Source organism: Grammomys surdaster, unplaced genomic scaffold, assembly GCF_004785775.1.
Source record: "Grammomys surdaster isolate TR1022 unplaced genomic scaffold, NIH_TR_1.0 125940, whole genome shotgun sequence".
NCBI lineage: Eukaryota > Metazoa > Chordata > Mammalia > Rodentia > Muridae > Grammomys > Grammomys surdaster.
In genome coordinates this window covers 3,769,806-3,786,566 of record NW_021620762.1, presented here as the reverse complement: position 1 = coordinate 3,786,566, position 16,761 = coordinate 3,769,806, and the positions used below count along the sequence as shown (strand labels likewise).

Below are 16,761 nucleotides of genomic sequence, written 5' to 3'. Positions count from 1 at the left end.
TCAGGGACACATAGGAGTGTGGTGGAGACAGGCACTCTGATGTCTGACCCTACTCCTGTCACATGAAAATGTAACATGTAAAACAGACTGAAGTAACTGTTCATTGTTCCTTACCTCACAAGAGGATATGCTGCAGTCCCCAATGGATTTAAAGTGTCCTAGGAAGACTGAGCTTTGGGAAGTGGAACTTTTAGGACCCATCTATTGTGTAAAGAGAAACACTACATTCGGGTAACACGGGTACAGAAATTCAGAGTCCAGCTCGGGTATCCGGAGAAGCAGGCTGATGCCAGGTCTGGGTGGTCACTATTAGGAGCCCACCAAACGGTAGTCTCAGGGACATCCCCACCCAGGCCTACACATAGACCCCTGAACTGGGAAAACATCCCGAGCCATGGGTGTCCCCATGCCCACACACTCACCCGTGGGGTTGGGGAGCTTCCAAGTAGGTGTTCTTGGGGTGTGTCTCCCTGCAGAGGCCCTCTGTGCCGTGCTTATTCAGGACTGTTTCTGTGCACACTGATCACAGACCCCAAGCTGACACTTAAGCCCTCCTTGTTTGTGAGGGCAGCAAAATCAGAGAGTAAAAGACTTGGTATTCCCCCAGCCACCAGGCTGACCTCTGACCTTGCCTCTGTGTACAAGTGCACATGCACGTGTGTGACGTGTCTGGCCTTTCCTGTAGCAGAGCAGAGCCCTGGAAAGCCTCCCAGACAGCCCAGACCACTCTCTGCTCCGTGTACCCTCTGCTTCCAGAACTCTCATGGCTGGGCACGGGGCTAAAAATGACTTCCTGTTCTGGTTGGTTGGTTGGTTGGCTGGTTGGTTGGTTGGTTGGTGTAGATTTTCAGCGAGGTTTTTTGTTTGTTTATTTTAGTTTTAATTGTGTGTATATGTTGGGGCAAAGGAGTATATGTACACGTGAGTGCAGGTGGTTGTGGATTCCAGAAGATGACACTGGACACCCTGGAGCTGAAGTCACAGAGGGTTGGAAGCCAGCAGTGTGGGTGTTGGGAACCTAACTCTGTTCCTCTGCAAAAACACATTCTTAACCACTGAACCATCTCTCCGCCTGGTTTAATTGAGAGTATATTCCTATACTCTCAAACCTATGTAGTCCAGACTGGCTTTCAGTTTACTGTGTAGCCCAGGTTAGCTTTGAACCTGTGATCTTCTTGCCTCCACTTCCCAAGGGCTGGTATTAAAAGCATGTGCTTTGACACCCACCTTATAATTTTTAAGGAAATGCCCTAATTGGTGACTTCAGGTGGGTCCCTAACCCTTACACACACACACAATCTTTATTTTGTAGGGAGAAAAAGACTGCAGCTTACCAAACCCTACGAACTAGGATTATAACCTATACCAAATTACTTTTATTACTCTTCTCCACGTGTGCTCCTTCCGCCCTAGAGGTCAGGCCGTGACGCCTGCTGACCCTGCTGGCTTTGAACTGTTCCTCTGAGCAGTGCTCACTCTCCGTCACAGGGTGCATGTAGTAAGCAGAACCCTTCGAAGTTGTGGCTGTCCTAGTCAGGGTCACTATCATTGCAGTACAGCGCTCTCACTAAGAGCAGCTTGGAGAGAAAAGGGTTTATCCTGAATCACAGTCCATCCAGGGAAGCCAAGGCAGGATCTGAAGCAGGACAGGAACCTGGAACCGGCAGCTGATGCAGAGGCCATGGAGGGTGCTGCTTACTGACTTGCTCCCCTTGCTTGCTCAGCCTGCTTCCTTATAGAACCCAGGACTGCAGTCCAGGGATGGCACCACCTACAGTGGGCTGGTCCCGCCCCAATCAATCACTAATTAAGAAAACGCCTTACAGGCTTGCCTGCAGCCAGATCTCAGGGAAGCAGTTTTTCAGCTGAGGCTCTCTCCTCTCAGATGACTCCAGCTTGTTTTCAGTTGACGTGAAACTGTCCAGCACAGTGGCCCCGGGAGCCGCGGTGATTGAGCCGCGGTGATTGCTTAATGACACAGAGCTCTTACTCTAAAGCAATAAGCATGTTCTTCCATGTAGCTGTGTGTCAGCACTGGCCCTGCACGCTGTCCCCAAAGCCATTCAGGTGTGCACACAAGAGCTGGCCCTGCAGAGGCAGGAGCCATAGAACCCCAGAGGGTTACAGGCAGCAGAAAGCTGTGTGGCGCACAAGTGTGAAGGACGGGATGCAGCGCTGAACAATTAGGTGCATCTTAGTGATGCCGTGTGACCACTGAGCAGGAGCTGAGAAGACGTAGGGACATCTTAGTAAGCCTTCAGGCACAGAGGGAAGTGCCGCCTAGGGTGTTGCTGAGCAGGTGCTGCGGGAGTGTGAATCTAGAAGGCAGGGTCACAAGCCACCCAGGGTGTTCCGTTCAGCCTGTGGTAATAGCTTAATTGGGCATGGATCAAAAAATGGTTCCAAGAAGTCTTGATGGGCCCAGGGCCGAAGGCTCCGAGGCCCTGGCACCTTATGACAGCCATGTAGCCCCACACGACTGATGCAGAGGCTGTTTCCCCAACCCAGCAGCAGGAAACCCTCTAAGACTTCCTTCCCCAGATCAGGCACTAGCGCCTTAACAGTGCTTCTCAATGCCTGGTTCCTGGGGTGACCAGTATGCCCTTTATCAGAAATATGGGCTGGTGGGGGAGGCAGGTGGCTTGGTAGATAGAGATGTTTGCCACCAAAGTCTGTGACCTGAGTTTAATTCTTAACGAAGACTTCACATAAAGGTGAAAGGAGAGACGTGATTCCACAGAGCGCTCCTCTGACCTCTATGCACATGCTATGGTGTGCACACATATGCACTAATCATTTTTTGTTATTAGTATGGGCTTGGCCCTCCAGACGAGAAACAGAACACTTGCCTAGCCTTAGGCCTCATCAGACTAACCTAGCAGATTCCTAGGTCCTAAAGAAAGCCCAGGAATCTGCATTTCACATCACCTTGTCGGCACACAGGCCGCTCCAGGCTTCTTCATGGACCTGCTTGCCAAGTACTGTCATGGAAGGGGTGGTCAGGGGCGTCCAGCGAAAGGAGGATGGGCAGACCATCCACAGATCCCCAGCCTGGGCTCATGTCACTAATGGTGCTTCCGTGCTCACAAGGAACAGTATCTGACTGCACATGTTGTGTCTGCAGCAGGCTGCTGTGTTACGTGAAAGCAACAAGTACCTTCCATGCTCCTGCCAGACAGGTGTTCTGAGCTTCCTCCAGACGTGCCTGCTGTTTGGAGGCTGCAGCTCCCAGTGTGCCAGCTCCCCAAGGAGGAGGCCTCCTGCTGACAGGCCTGGGGAGGGTGTGGGGTTGCTAGTGTGATCCCTCACCCCTGCTCAGCAGAGCTCATTCAGCAGTCAGTCGTCCTGATGTGCTGCCTTCCTCCCTCCCTGCCTCCAAGCTTACTCAGTTCCTGGTCTGTTTCAAGGTCAGACAGCACCAGGGAAAGGGAGGTGAAACCAGCATGGCGTGTGTGTTGTTCCTCTCTGCAGGGCTCCCATACCCTGAGCACCTGACTTCCCTCCCTCCCTCCCTCTGGCTCCAGCATTCCCTTCTCCATCTCTCTTCCCAGGAGAGAGTGTAACTAGGGAGGGTACTGAGAGCCTCTCAAGTGATCACCTGACACCTCTTGTAGAGCTCAGCACCTTCAGTGAGGCAGCAGCAGGAGATCAAGGGCCAGACCTCGGGCCCAAGAGCTCTGGGATTCCAGCTGATCAGGGAAATGCGAACAGCCACATACCTGTATTTCCTACCACCAGCTATACATGAGCAGGAGCTGGGGGCTGGATCAGTGCCCCAGGGGGTCCCCATGTCCTCATCACTCATGACATAGCCTGCCTTACCTTAGGAGTCTGATTCTTTGAAGCCTCAGAACCGAGATGACCTTCAGCACAGCTTCTGCTGGTTCCTCAGCCCACAGTGGTTGGGGCCAGCTTTCTCCTGTGGTTGTCATGTGGCAGTCCTATTTGCCTTTCCCTGACATCCAGAATTAACATGTCTGAGCTGGAATTTTGGGACTATAACCCAAGTCATAGAGTGCTCAACAAGTTTCAGGGTTTGTACCTGTCAGCTTGGCCCCAAAGAGCCAGAAAACAGGCACACTGTTCTCCACTGTTGCTTCCAAGTCCCGTCCAACTTCCACCTCCTTAGTTTTAGTTCTGTTCCTGTGATAACACCTAGTCAAAAAGCAATTTAGAGAACTGGCCATAGTGGTACACTCCTTTAATCCCAGCATCCAGGAGGTAGAGGCAGGAGGATCTCTGTAAAGCCAGCCTAGTCTACAAAGTGAGTTCAGGGACAGCTAGGGCTATGTAGAGAGACCCTGTCTCAGAAAACCACCACCACCAACAACAACAACAACAAAACCTTTTAAAAAGCAGCTTGGGAGAAAAGGGTTTATTCAACTTAGGATTCCAGGTCATGGCCCATTGCTGAAGGGAAGTCAAAGCAGGAACCTGAAGTAGCTGGTCACATCCACAGTCAAGAGCAGAGAGAGGGTGAATGCCTGCATGCCTGTTGGTGTTTGGCTCACTTCCTTCATTTTCCCAGTCCAGGACCCCTGCCTAGAGAATGGTGCTGCCCACAGGAAGCCAGGTCTTCCCATATCAACATAATTAAGACAGCAATTCACAGACATGCCTATAGCCAGACTGATGGAGGCAGTCCCTCACTGAGACTTTCTTCTCAGATAATTCTAGAGTGTATGAAGTTAGCAATTAAACTAACCATTGTATCCCCCAATCCTGTCCTCTCACTGTGGGAGTTTCTACAGAGCCTATGCTAGGCAATTGTATGTTATGTTTCTGCCCTGCCTCCTAATAGGCTCCTAGGAAGGCCTGGGACAATATTTATTCCTCTGTCCCTGTGGAACAAGTGAATAGCCTTTTTCTCCCTGCATCCTTGATAGCACACATGAACTTTAAACTCAGAGCTGGGAATGGTGGCACATGCCTTTTATTCTAGCACTCAGGGAGGCAGAGGCAGGGGAATCTCTGTGAGTTCCAAGCCAGCCTGGTCTGCATAGCAAATTCCAGGTTAGCCCACATGGAGGGACCCTGTCTCAAAATGAGAGAGAGAGACAGAGACAGAGAGACAGAGGGGAGGGGAGGGGAGGGGAGGGGAGGGGAGGGGAGGGGAGAGGAGAGGAGAGGAGAGGAGAGAGATAGTAAATTAAAATGTTTCCTTGCTTGAAACCCCTTGAATCCACTTGGGATATAGTCTTTCTAGCCCTTGGAGTCCCTTCCATCACTGCCCACCCTCCCGATCAGCATCTTCCAAGGATTTGGGGAACCTTAGTGCTCTGTGCCCTTGCCGTGCCTTGGCTTCACTCCTCAGTCTCCTGAGCCCCTTATCCTTCATGGGCTCAGGGATCCTAAGAGCCAGCTACCTTTGAACAGCTAGTGAACCCAACTCCGTATATACTGCCCGCTCCTCTTTTCCCTAGCATCCTCTGGTCCTCACCACCAGGACAGAGACTTCCTCAGCAGGGACCAGAGCATCTTTGGGGGAGCAATTAAAAGCTCTCCACATGTTGGGAAATTGCAGGTCCCACTCATGCTCCCCTGCCAGCCCCCCTTTGCCCCCTGACCTGCCAACAGAGAGCTAAGAGCACAGCTGCCTCCAGAGGCAGCTCTGTGCCTCCAGGCAGAGCTCTCGGCCTCCACTGCCACAGCCGATTGTATGTGTATATGCATGCCCATGTACACACGGGCATGCACGCATGCATGCTATCCTGCCACATCTCCCCACGTAACCTCGCAGAGCCTTCCTGGTTCCATCTGTTCACCTGGGCCTGGCGTTGCTGGATCCCTCCTCACTCTGTCTTGCTTGTGAGGAGACAGCCATCCATTAGAAGCCTTGGTGACTTATAGTCATTAAGTGAATGACTGTGTGGGTTTTCCATAATATTTATCTTTTCCCCCAAACCACAAAGGTTGTAGCTCTGGCATTAGATTCTTGGAACTCCGCCCACCACTGGGCACCATCTGGCCTGTCAGCTGAGAAAGACCACACAGGCATGCAGGCATGTCCCCAAATGCCAGGGCCAGAGAAACAGTGGCTGTGCCAGGTTAAGGGCATCCTACCTACCTAGCCCTTCTCCCTGAAGGGAGCCAGGTCTGAGGAGTGGAGAGAGGGGTAGTGGCAGAAGTGGCTCTCATGAGAGGCACTTGAGTGCTCTAAGCAGGAAATAGGCTTTGGATACAGGTGACCTGGGCTCTAATCCCAGCGACAGCTAAGTAATTGAGATTTTGGACAAAGCTTTTAATCCCTCTCAACACCTGTTTTCTGAAGTGGAAACAGTAGCCAGGATTAGAAAGAGGTCCCACCTGGGAGGCCTCCAAAGCTCTGCTTCACTTGCCAGCTCTCAAAGCCTTCTTCCCTGCCCCCAAAGCCCCAAGCTTCTCTAGAGTAATAGGCGACAGCCACACATGAGTCACAGCCCTGATCGCTTATCAGGAGGCTCTGGGCAGAGAGAGTGAGCAGCACTCTTCTTTGGCTGCCAGTAGCACCCCTCAGAATTCAGCCCCAGAACCACCTCCGTCCTGCAGGCTTCCTAGCCATTGGGACCGTTGCCTGTACCAAGTGTTGGTTTTAATGGCCATGCCAGGTGGGCTGGTGGTGTGGCATTGAGTTAGCTGCCAGGGGTTGTGGACTGTATTCTGGACAGACATGGGGGAAATGGCGTGTGGAATTTCCAGACCATCACCTTGGTGTTGCAGGCGCCCCTCCCAGTGCCTCCCTGACTGTTTGGGGTGACTGTCTTCTTTCCCACTTCTTCCCTTCTCTAGAGGTCAGGGAGACGTGAACCTGCCCCCAGAGAAACTTCTAGAAGCAACTGAAAAACAGTTTGGACATTTGTCTCACCCAGGTCCCTTATGAAACTTCCCCCCATCCTTGCAATTTGTTTTTATTTTATTTTTGATTATCTAAAGAATTTATATATTTAGAAATGCTCAATCAACAAGATGCCCATACAGTTAGAGTTGTTACCCAATATCTAACCTTTCGATAGAAGTTGCTACCCAGGGCAGCTTTTGACCCATCCGTGGTTCTCCGTGGCTGATAGCCTCCTTCCTGTTTTTGTTATTTTTAATTGTGTGTGTCTGCGTATAAGCATTTGCACACATGTGCACAATGTGTGCAAGTGCCCATAGAGGCCAGAGGTACCTCCGTCCCAGGGCAGGTCACTTCTGGTTTGGTATGAGAAAGCCCTCCTCTCCATGACATAATAGCTCTCGTCCTAGAATTTTGGCAAATGCATCCTGACGGCAGTTCACTGGGCTTGGCCCACATGCATTGCTGACACAGTTTCCAGTACAGCATCTGTTCCTTCACTGGTGGGCATCTTCTGTGTGGTGGTTGGTCCTTTCCTGTATGATCAGAAGTACTTGAACTCTCATGAGTATTTGGACCATTATTAAACTCACATGGGCAATAAAAATAAGATAACACGTGGCAAGGAGTAGTGTGTGTAGCTATAGTCCCAGTTACTCAAGAGGCCAAAGCTGGAAGATCGTTTGCACGAAGGAAGGACATAGCAAGACTCCACGTCAAAGAAACAAAAATGAACAGTGTTGACAGAACCTTCTTTGCATGCAGCAGTTCTTAGCAGCACCATGGTCCTGTACCTGGGATGTTTGGAAAATGGATCTGTCCTAGTTAGGGTTATTCTTGCTACGATGCAACACCATGTCCAAGGTAGCCTGCTTCTGTATAGAACTCAGGACCACCAGTCCAGGGGTGGCATCACACATAATGAACTGGGCCCTCCCACATCAACCACTAAGACAATGCCCTACAGCTGGATCTTATGGAGGCGTTTTCTCAGTTGAGGTTCCCTCCTCTCAGATAACTCGAGCCTGTGTCAAGTTGACATAAAACTATTCAGCACAATTGACCTTTGTCAACTCCACACACAAACACATCACTGATAAGCCATAACCTTTCCTTTCTTATTCTTCCCCAAGATTAATATTAACTTTCTAAACATTCTAAACGTCCCACAGTCTTTAAATTTTTAAATACTTAAAAATTCAGCTTCTTTAAAAAGTCTTTCAAGCCGAGCGGTGGTGGTGCACACCTTTAATCCCAGCACTTGGGAGGCAGAGGCAGGCGGATTTCTGAGTTCGAGGCCAGCCTGGTCTACAGAGTGAGTTCCAGGACAGCCAGGACTATACAGAGAAACCCTGCCTCGAAAAACCAAAATAAATAAATAAGTCTTTCAACTGTGGGCTCCTATGAAATTAAAGATAAATCTCTTCCTGCTGAAGAGGGAAGAACCGGGACACAGTCTGCACCTGGCAAACCCAAACTCCAGCAGTGTAAATAATGTCATGTCCAGTGTCTGTGATTCCCTCAGAATCTTCTGGGCTCCTCCAGTGGCTTGGGTCACTTCAGCTCCTCCCCTGTAGGACACACAGCCACTCTTCTAGGCTCCAGCTGGTCCATTCCACTGCTGCTGCTGTTCTTGGTGGTCATCCCATGGCACTGGCATCTCCAAACTGTTGGCATCATTTGCTGCACCTGGGTTGTACCTTAACTGTTAGCCTTTCCCAGGCTCTTTTCGGGGACTCTAACCCTGCTACACAGTGCCAGACCTCAGAAGAAGAGACCTTCACCACCTGGGTGACTCTTACACTTCCAAGTTAAGTTGCCAGCACAAAGTACAGACATCCTAGCTGCCTATAGACCACAGCTTCTGTGTGCCAACTCTGAGGAAACACTTCCCAGAAGGCTTCACCTCAGTGATGCTGGTCTCTTCTTAAGCACAGCTGATTCTTCAGCCCCAGATGACCAGATACCCACAGACAAATGGTTCGGTAGAGTGTTTGCGTCTGTCTGAAACTTCACAAGCCAGGCCTCCTTCATCTGCATCTTTCTCAACATCATTGTCTCCAAGGCTCCCACAGAGCAGCTTACCAAGCTTTGAACACACAATGGCCTTTTTTTTTTTTTTTTTGCCTAAAGTTTCAAAGTCTTTCCACAGTCCTCACAAAACAACTTGGTCAGGTCTGTCAGAGCAATACCACACTACCCTGGTACCAACTTCTGTCCCAGTTAGGGTTACTACTGCTATGATGACACACCATGACCAGGGCAATTTGGGAAGGGAAGGGTTTATTTCCGTTTACACATCCAGGTAAAGGCCCGTTACTTAGGGGAGGCAGGGCAGGAACCTGGAGGCAGGAGCTGATGCAGAGGCCATGGAGGGGTGCTGCCTACTGGCTTGCTCCCTGTGGCTTGCTCAGGCTGCTTTCTTGTGGGACCACCAGCCCAGGATGGCCCTGCCCACAGTGGGCTTGCCCCCCCCCCAATCAGTAATTAGGAAAATGCCCTGTGTATGATGTACTTTGAGAAGCTGAGTGATCCCACAAAGCTGGCTCAACGAGGACATCCATACCGGATCCCTGCCCCATCCCAGCACTCTGAACACAGTGCTCCTTTGTGCCCCGACTCAGAGCCCACCTGCCTTTTGTAGATGAAGCCCCAGAAGTTGCGATTCCATTAGGCAAATAAATGTTGACAGCCACTTGAGAAATAAAAATAGAATCCTGGAGCATTTCTTCACTGCGTGTCAAGGACGTGTTGCAGGTTCAGTTAGGGATGGGCTCATGCCAAGATGCTATTAACCCCAATTAGCTTTTAACCCCTAGCACTCAACAGGGGCAGCCCTGCAAGCTTGGCAGCCCTCCCCTTCTCATCTGAAATACCCTCCAGGATCAATCCAGACAGCTCAGCTGTGCGTTTGGCACGTGGCCATCGCCACTTGAACCCACTCCTCCCCGCCTCAGATGCTCTTATGCCTGTGAATCCCGGCCCTTTGCAGAGCCTGTGTGTTTAGGAGAGCCCTGACACTCAGTGTTACCACACTCGGTCTCTAAGAAGTCCCTTTGTCACCCACACCAAAATAACAGGGAAAGCGAAGATTACCAACCAGCTCTGGAGCAAGAAGGCTGGGTGGAAACAGAGCCTGTTGGTCTTTTGTGTTGAGACTAGTAGAATGGAAAGTGCTGGAACCTTGAAAGTCCCATCCCCCTCTTCTGCCAGTACCATAAATAAACAGGCACTTGAAGAACTTCCCACTTGGTGAGGAGGTTGCTCAGTGTCCCATGTAAGGGCACATAATGGCCAGCAGGGTCCAGCACACCCTCTCTCGTTCCCAAGCGTTCTGTGGGAATGCAGGATACCATGTGAGCATGCATGCCATCTTGGAATTTCCTGCACCATCTGTCATGTGCACCCACAGAGATGGGAGGGATGGGAAGGACCCTCCCTGGCTGGCCAGGCAGCGGCTGGCTGACTCCTGCCTCCCTGAGTGTTTCCCATTACCTTCTTGCCAGAATTGAAGTTCTAATCAGAAACTGCAGGCTGCCCCTCCTCCTCTCAGCAAGGGAAAGATGGCAAGCAAGCTTTAGGGGTTGCTTTTTGTTCAGGAAGAGCTGATGGGTGGGCTTGGGACTGGGAATCCTACCAAGGGGTAGGTGCTTCAGAGAGACCACAACCCCTTTGAAGGCTTTAGTTCTTTAGGGTTCCAGAGATGTCACCTCTTCTTGGGACCACTGTAGAGTACCATTTGGTGACTCTGCTGTTTAGGGATCCTTTGACTAGGGGACAATGGGGGAGCTCTGCTGACGGCAAGAGCCGGGTACCAAGCTCCTCTCCTTCATGCCCTGACCCTTACCTTAGTTCTAAGATGGACTGAGGGCCTTGCACACACTCTCCCATTGAGCCACACCTCCCAGCGCTCCAAACTGTGTTTGGAAAGAGATTCCCCTCCCCCAATATGGTGGTTGTCTTTTCAACAGAGCAGGTGTACTTCTGCGTAGCTTCCTGGCAGGAAGGCTAGGTGGGGTGGGGTCACAAAGCAAATCAGCTAAGCCAGGGCTGCGTCTCTTCCAGCACAGTGGTGCCGCCTTCCTTCCAGCATTTCACCGAGCACCAGCACGGCACAGCCCACACAAATACTCGTTCATGCCTAACCGTGTCAAGTGTGCAGTCATCTCTAGACATTAGACCAGCAAGGATTTGGCCCTTGCCCTCAGCATACTGCCTCTCCTGCTGAGGATGCAGGAGCCCTGTTCCTTGCAGGACAGAAGTCATGCGGTGCCACCCGAGCATTGTTGATGTAGTCACGAGCCCTGGAGGAACTGCAGAGAAGGCTGGCATTTGAATGAGCTTTGAAGGTGGGGCCAGAGAGAGGAGGTTCTCTGACATCAGGAGGGTCCAGAGGGCAAAGGCATGAAGGTAGAGGTTAGCTTGGTGGGTCACAGGAGAGGGCAGAGGAAAACAGCCTTCTACGAGATGGACACAGCGAGTTGGGTTTGCAGAGAGAGAGCTGGGCTGTGTCAAGAGATGCCTGCAACTCTCTTCCTCTGCTCCTGAACCTCTCCAGTCCCTCTGTCTCCTCGGTCAGATTCGGGGCCTCCACCTGCTCTGACGACCTTGCAGACGAGTGAGGAAAGCCACCCATGTGGGTGCTCTGCAGATGTGAAGGCGCCTGTGGCCTTGAGCAGTGACGTCATCACAGGGTGACTTTGATAGGGGAGGAGTGATGAGAATGGGGACCGGAAGGCTGAGGCTGTGACAGATTCCTGTCTGGCTGTGGGACCCGAGAGATTCTGCAGCTCTAATGGGAGAAGCAGTTTGTGATTGACACCAAACGTGTGGTTTGTTTTGTTTCTCTGGCCAGGGAGATTTGGGGACAGGGAAAATAGGTGTCACACCGTGTAGTTGGTGCTACAGTGTAGACTGCCACCTGTGTATTCCCTTCTAAACAGCAGACAGTATGCCCCATTTTGTTGAAGACAAGATTGAGAGGAGCTGGAGGTTTCTTCAGCGCATGCCAAGTGTGGTGAGGTCCACCCAGAGGCGACCGTGGCTCAGCCACGGCTGTGCTCTTGATTTAAGATCCACTTGTCAATAGCACAGTGTTTAACCCCCTGCTCCAGAGCTGGCACCTAAGGCAGGACCACCGTAAGAGAGAGTGAAGGAGCTAGGCATACTCAGGCCACCACAGGAGGCTCCAGGGAGAACCACGGCTGTCAACCTATGGGTCTCGCCCCCTTTCAAGGCTCAAGTGACACTTTCACAGGAGAACATTGGAAAACAGATGTTTGCATTATGATTCATAACAGCAAAATTACAGTTATGAAGTAACAATAAAAATAATTTTGTTGTTGGGGGTCACCGCAATATGAAGAACTGTATAAAAGGGTCATGGTGTTAGGCTTGAGAACCAGAGTTGGAAGCCTTGGCACTTCTGGATTCCACACAACTCCACAGAGCCCGGCCTAGCCCGGGTAAGGCTGTCAGCACCTGCCCCAGGTACTCCAGTCCCTGGCCTGTGTCCAGGGGACAGAGCCCACGGTGCAGGCCAGGAGATCTCTGTTGGAGAAACTCAGCTTCTGGCAGCCTTATGTTTGGTCTATGCACTGTGTGTGGCTTTGTCCTGTAGGGGGCGCTCTGCTGCACCATTGGAAGCCTGGCTCTATGTAGGACCCCTGGCTTTGGGAAGTCTCTGTGGCTTGGAGCTGCTTATCTGGGGAATTTGTTATGTTAGCCTTGATCTAGGCAAGAGGTTAGAGGTGGCTGGACGCTTATCACCTGAGCAGCTCGGGTGATTGTCACCTGCTTGGGGACACGGGGAGACAGACAGCCCTGATAAACAGTAGACTCCAGAATGTTCTGAAAAAGCAGTGGCTGAGTGCTGCCTGCAGTGCCTTGGGAAAAGGAGCTGCCCTCATGTCCATCACGGCTCCAGCAAGGCTGCTGTGCGGCCTTTGGTACGCAGCAAAACTCACTGACCCAGAAAGAGAGATTCGAGTGGCCCCGTTTGCCCCCTCCCAGTCTGTCTCAGACTTTATTCCCAGAAACCAGCTTGAAGATTTCATTAGAAATCAAAGCATTGCTGGTCCTTTTTCTTCTTTTTTTTTTTAAAGAAACACACTTGGCTGCCGTGATCAGTGTCCCGGCTTTCTGTAATGAGGGGGTGACAAGAGTCCTTGAACAGAAACTGAGTTGGAACTGATCAATGGCATTTGGGGGTTGGAAGATTTGCTCAGGAGCCAGCTAATTTATAATGTCATATGGGCTAGACTGGAAGACCCAAGAGGATAGGCTGTCTCTTGGCTATCTCTCTCGTCTTTCTGTAAAAGGAAAAGGGAACACACGTCATCTGGCTGGTGCTCACTCAGTGGTAGATTCTGCCCTGCTAGACCCCAGCAAACCTCCATCTTCCCACTGCCACTTCCATCCTCCGTCCTGTCCCTGGGATGGCCCACTGCTGCAGCTGCTTGCTTCTGGCTTGAGCTAATTCGCAAAGGACTCCTGTTCATCTGTTAGCCGGGCTCCAGGTTGCCTAGTTCATCTGCGCTCCCTCTGCAGAGTGAGCTCGCTTCCCCACACAGGGGCTGCTGTGCTGCCTGGGACTCAGTGGGCCCTGAACTTCCTCAGCAGTGAGACTGGTCTGTGTCCCTGATTATGGAAAGAAAACTGCCACTACCCAGCTATTAGTGTCCCAGCTGGAGCTCAGTCCTCCTAAAGGAGCACTTTACCATCAGGTCTCGTTCCTGGGACAGACCCAGTGTCTGGACTAAACATGGAACCCTGAGCAGGTGGATCCTCATTCTGACTCGGTCACTCAGTTGGCCCCAGGGACCCTCTGCGCCTAAGAGTCCACCCATAGTGTTTCACAAGACGGGGTATATCATGTCTTTACAAGTGCACTGAGAACGAAGAAGGTAGATGAGGAGTCTGTGCAAGGGCCCCTGGAGGATGACCCTGCCTTCCAGAACAATTGCACTCCTTCATACTGTTTTTATGCGATAGAACATTCTAAAGATCAGGCTTCATACTCTATGTGACCTCTGACCTTCCGCATGAGCCACCCCAAGATTTCTGGCTTCCACAGCTGGACACCATGCTTGCAGCTGGAGACAGCACAAGTCAGAGCTGAGTTGCCTAGTCCCCACCCCCACCCCCACCCCCGACCCCGCCCCAGGGCCTACAAAGAGCCAAATTCCCAAGAGACCAAAGCCATTTGGATACATTTTGTGTTTATGCATCTCCCTGTCAGCCCCTTCTCTGCTTCAAAAGAGAAATTCATCAATGGAAAGTTTTCCTGAAAGTGGTAATTTTCCTAAATGACTTACTAATGGTGCCGCATAAGGCTCGACCAGTGGTGGAAGCTGGTGTGCACATATCTTACTATGGTCCAGCTTTCCTGCCTTGGCTACACAGACACCTGCCTTTATTTTCACAGATAGTCTCTTCCCCTGACTTCTGCTGTCACCCAGGCCTAAACAAATGCTTCTCTAGCCCCTTTTTCCTGATGAGAAGAGTCTCCCAGCAGAAAGACCTTCTCTTCAGAAATCTCCCAGCCCTAGTGACTGCCAGGGTGCCTTCACCCAGCCCAGCTAATTAGAGCCTTTCTTAGGCGACTCTGGAATCTTGTCATTCATTCTCACAGAGATAATGGACCTGGATAAGAGGTCACAGCTTCCCCTACTTCCTGCCCTCCTTGTACAGAGGGTGGAATGGGCTCCCCCACCCAGGAGCTCCCCCCTGCCTGTCACAGGAACTGTCTGGTCCGCCTCCCCCCTACTTGGCAGCCCACGATAGCTCATAGGGCCAGAGCCCAGCTCCCTCCGGAGGCAGGCCGCTCTCCCGGGTTCCTGAGGCTTCTTGCCGCCCCACCTTATGCTGCATCTCTGGTGAGTGTCATCAGCATCCGCGTGATGAAATGGCGCGGTGTAAATGTTAATAAGGGCTGATGTTCCGCAGGCTTCCGAGTGGCAGATTGGAAATGGTACCATCTTAACTCCAAGGAGCAGGTTTTAGTCAGTCCCTCTGCTTCCTGAGCAGCCAGTGTGGCATGGAAAGCGCAGCCCCTCCCCCTCTGAGACAACACCGTATCTCCCCCAACCCTGTGTTCTTTATAAAGGGATTACATACCCCACAGGGCAGCAGTCTAAAGCAGGGTTTGATTTTTTTTTTTTAAGTTAAGCATTTTCCCTTGTTCTCCAAAGCAAAGGAAACTAAGGGGCTGCTACCACAGGCACCCGGGTCACAGGCAGTTCACTTCCCACCCCTGACCTCTGAGTGGATGAGGATGACCCTCAGAGAGCTGGAGCAGTGGGCCTGGGGTAACGGGTGTGTGCCACCACGTGTGGTGTGTGCAGTGCTGGGGACTGAACCCAGGGTGAGCATCGACTGGCTCAGCTGCTTCCCAGCCCCACTCCAGATGAGCCCTCGCTGTTAATCCGGACGTTTCCCTACATGGCCCCAGCAGCTCTAGCTCTTGTCCCCTGCCTTCCAATCCTTGTTGAAAGATGGCATCCTTATCCACCTCTGTCTTCTCTTGCCCGTGATGGCGAGGGCCCTAATGGTTCTCCTCACTTCTGTTTTATTCCTGACCCACACTCTGCACAGCTCACTGCTGGACCTGAGGCTCCCCCATCAGTGCCTACTGAAGTCAGCAGAATGGGTTGGGTGGAGGTCTCAGGATGAAGCCTGGGCCTTGCCTAGATGTGGCAGTGACATCCGAGCAGGAGGCTCTGGCTCTCTCATCCTGCCTAGCCCTTGGTACTCATCTTCAGTGACTCTGACAGGCCCCAGGGAGGCTCTGTCAGTGAGTCTGAGTGTTCACCTGTGTTACTGCGGGGCCTCAGCTCTGTGCACAGGCTGCGGTCCCCTCACAGCCTGCCCCGTGTGTCCGCCTCCACATACTTTCTCATTGCCCCTCTCATCCCCAGGCTATCTTCACTGTCCTCCTCGGTCCCTTCACCTTCTTTGATGTCCAGAAGACGAAGTACCTGCAGATCTTGACCTCTCTGATGAGATGGATCGGTGAGTCTGAGAAATCTCCCAAGTGTCTACCCCTCCCTCCACCTCTGCAGAGAAGCCCGGCAAACTCCCAGCTGGGACGAGGCAGTGGCTCAGTCCAGTCGGCCTGCCTGGTTCTCCAACCTTTCCAGAGGGCAAGGAGGAGCAGGTGCTCCGTCGCCTGTTACTGCTGGGGAAATTTAGTAGCAAAAAAAACACATGAGTGACTTTTTCCAGGTCACATTGAGTGGATGGAACTGGGCTAGGACCTGAACTGCTAATTCTGGTCCAGCCTCCTTCACATGACCATGCTAGGTCGGGCTGTGCCCCCTGGAGGGGGACAGGAACACCATTTCTGCCTTCTCAAGGATGTGCTGTCTGGCAAGGCCATAAAACCCAGTGGGCCATGGTCACAGCTACTCTGAGCATTTGACTCTTAGACCACCAGAGTGAGAGAAGATGTTCCTACTGTCTGTTAGCTTCTAGCTAACTGATACCCCGAGTCACAGCACTCTTGTCCTCGGGTAGATGTTGGGGATCTTCCCCCTTAAACTGGGCTAACAGCAGGAACCTATTCACTTCTGCCATGCCAGCCACCTCCATCCGGGAGGGAGCCAGCTGTTGCTCCAGCAGGACTGAAGATGATCAGCGGTGGGGCTGCCGTTGCCTCTCCTCTGACTTATCTGTTGTGCGTCTGACTTTCTCAGTATCAAAGCTAAAAAGGGGTGGGGCCTGGACATACGTCAGCACAGTGCCTGTCTAGTGTGTAAGAAGCCTAGGTTTGGTCCCCAGCACCAAATATGGAAGCATGTTCCTGTACTCTAGCACTCGGGAGATAGCAGGAGGAGAAATCCAAGTTTAAGGTCTCACTTAGCTACAAATTGAGTCAATTCAAGGACAGCTTTGGCTACATGGATGAGTCTTGAAGCCTCCACCCCAGCCCCTGGCACAGAGCAGTT

General features: G+C 51.8%; 1 protein-coding gene across 2 annotated transcripts in view; it reads left to right on the top strand.

Annotated features, from left to right (window-relative positions):
- The window catches only part of Tmem104 (transmembrane protein 104), a 56,282-nt gene that overhangs the window by 22,651 nt on the left and 16,870 nt on the right, over nucleotides 1-16,761 (top strand). For both annotated transcript variants that reach the window (XM_028752788.1, XM_028752789.1), the window contains exon 9: nucleotides 15,733-15,826. In XM_028752788.1, coding sequence (XP_028608621.1) covers nucleotides 15,733-15,826 — 94 coding nt within the window. The remainder of the gene's footprint in view (nucleotides 1-15,732; nucleotides 15,827-16,761) is intronic.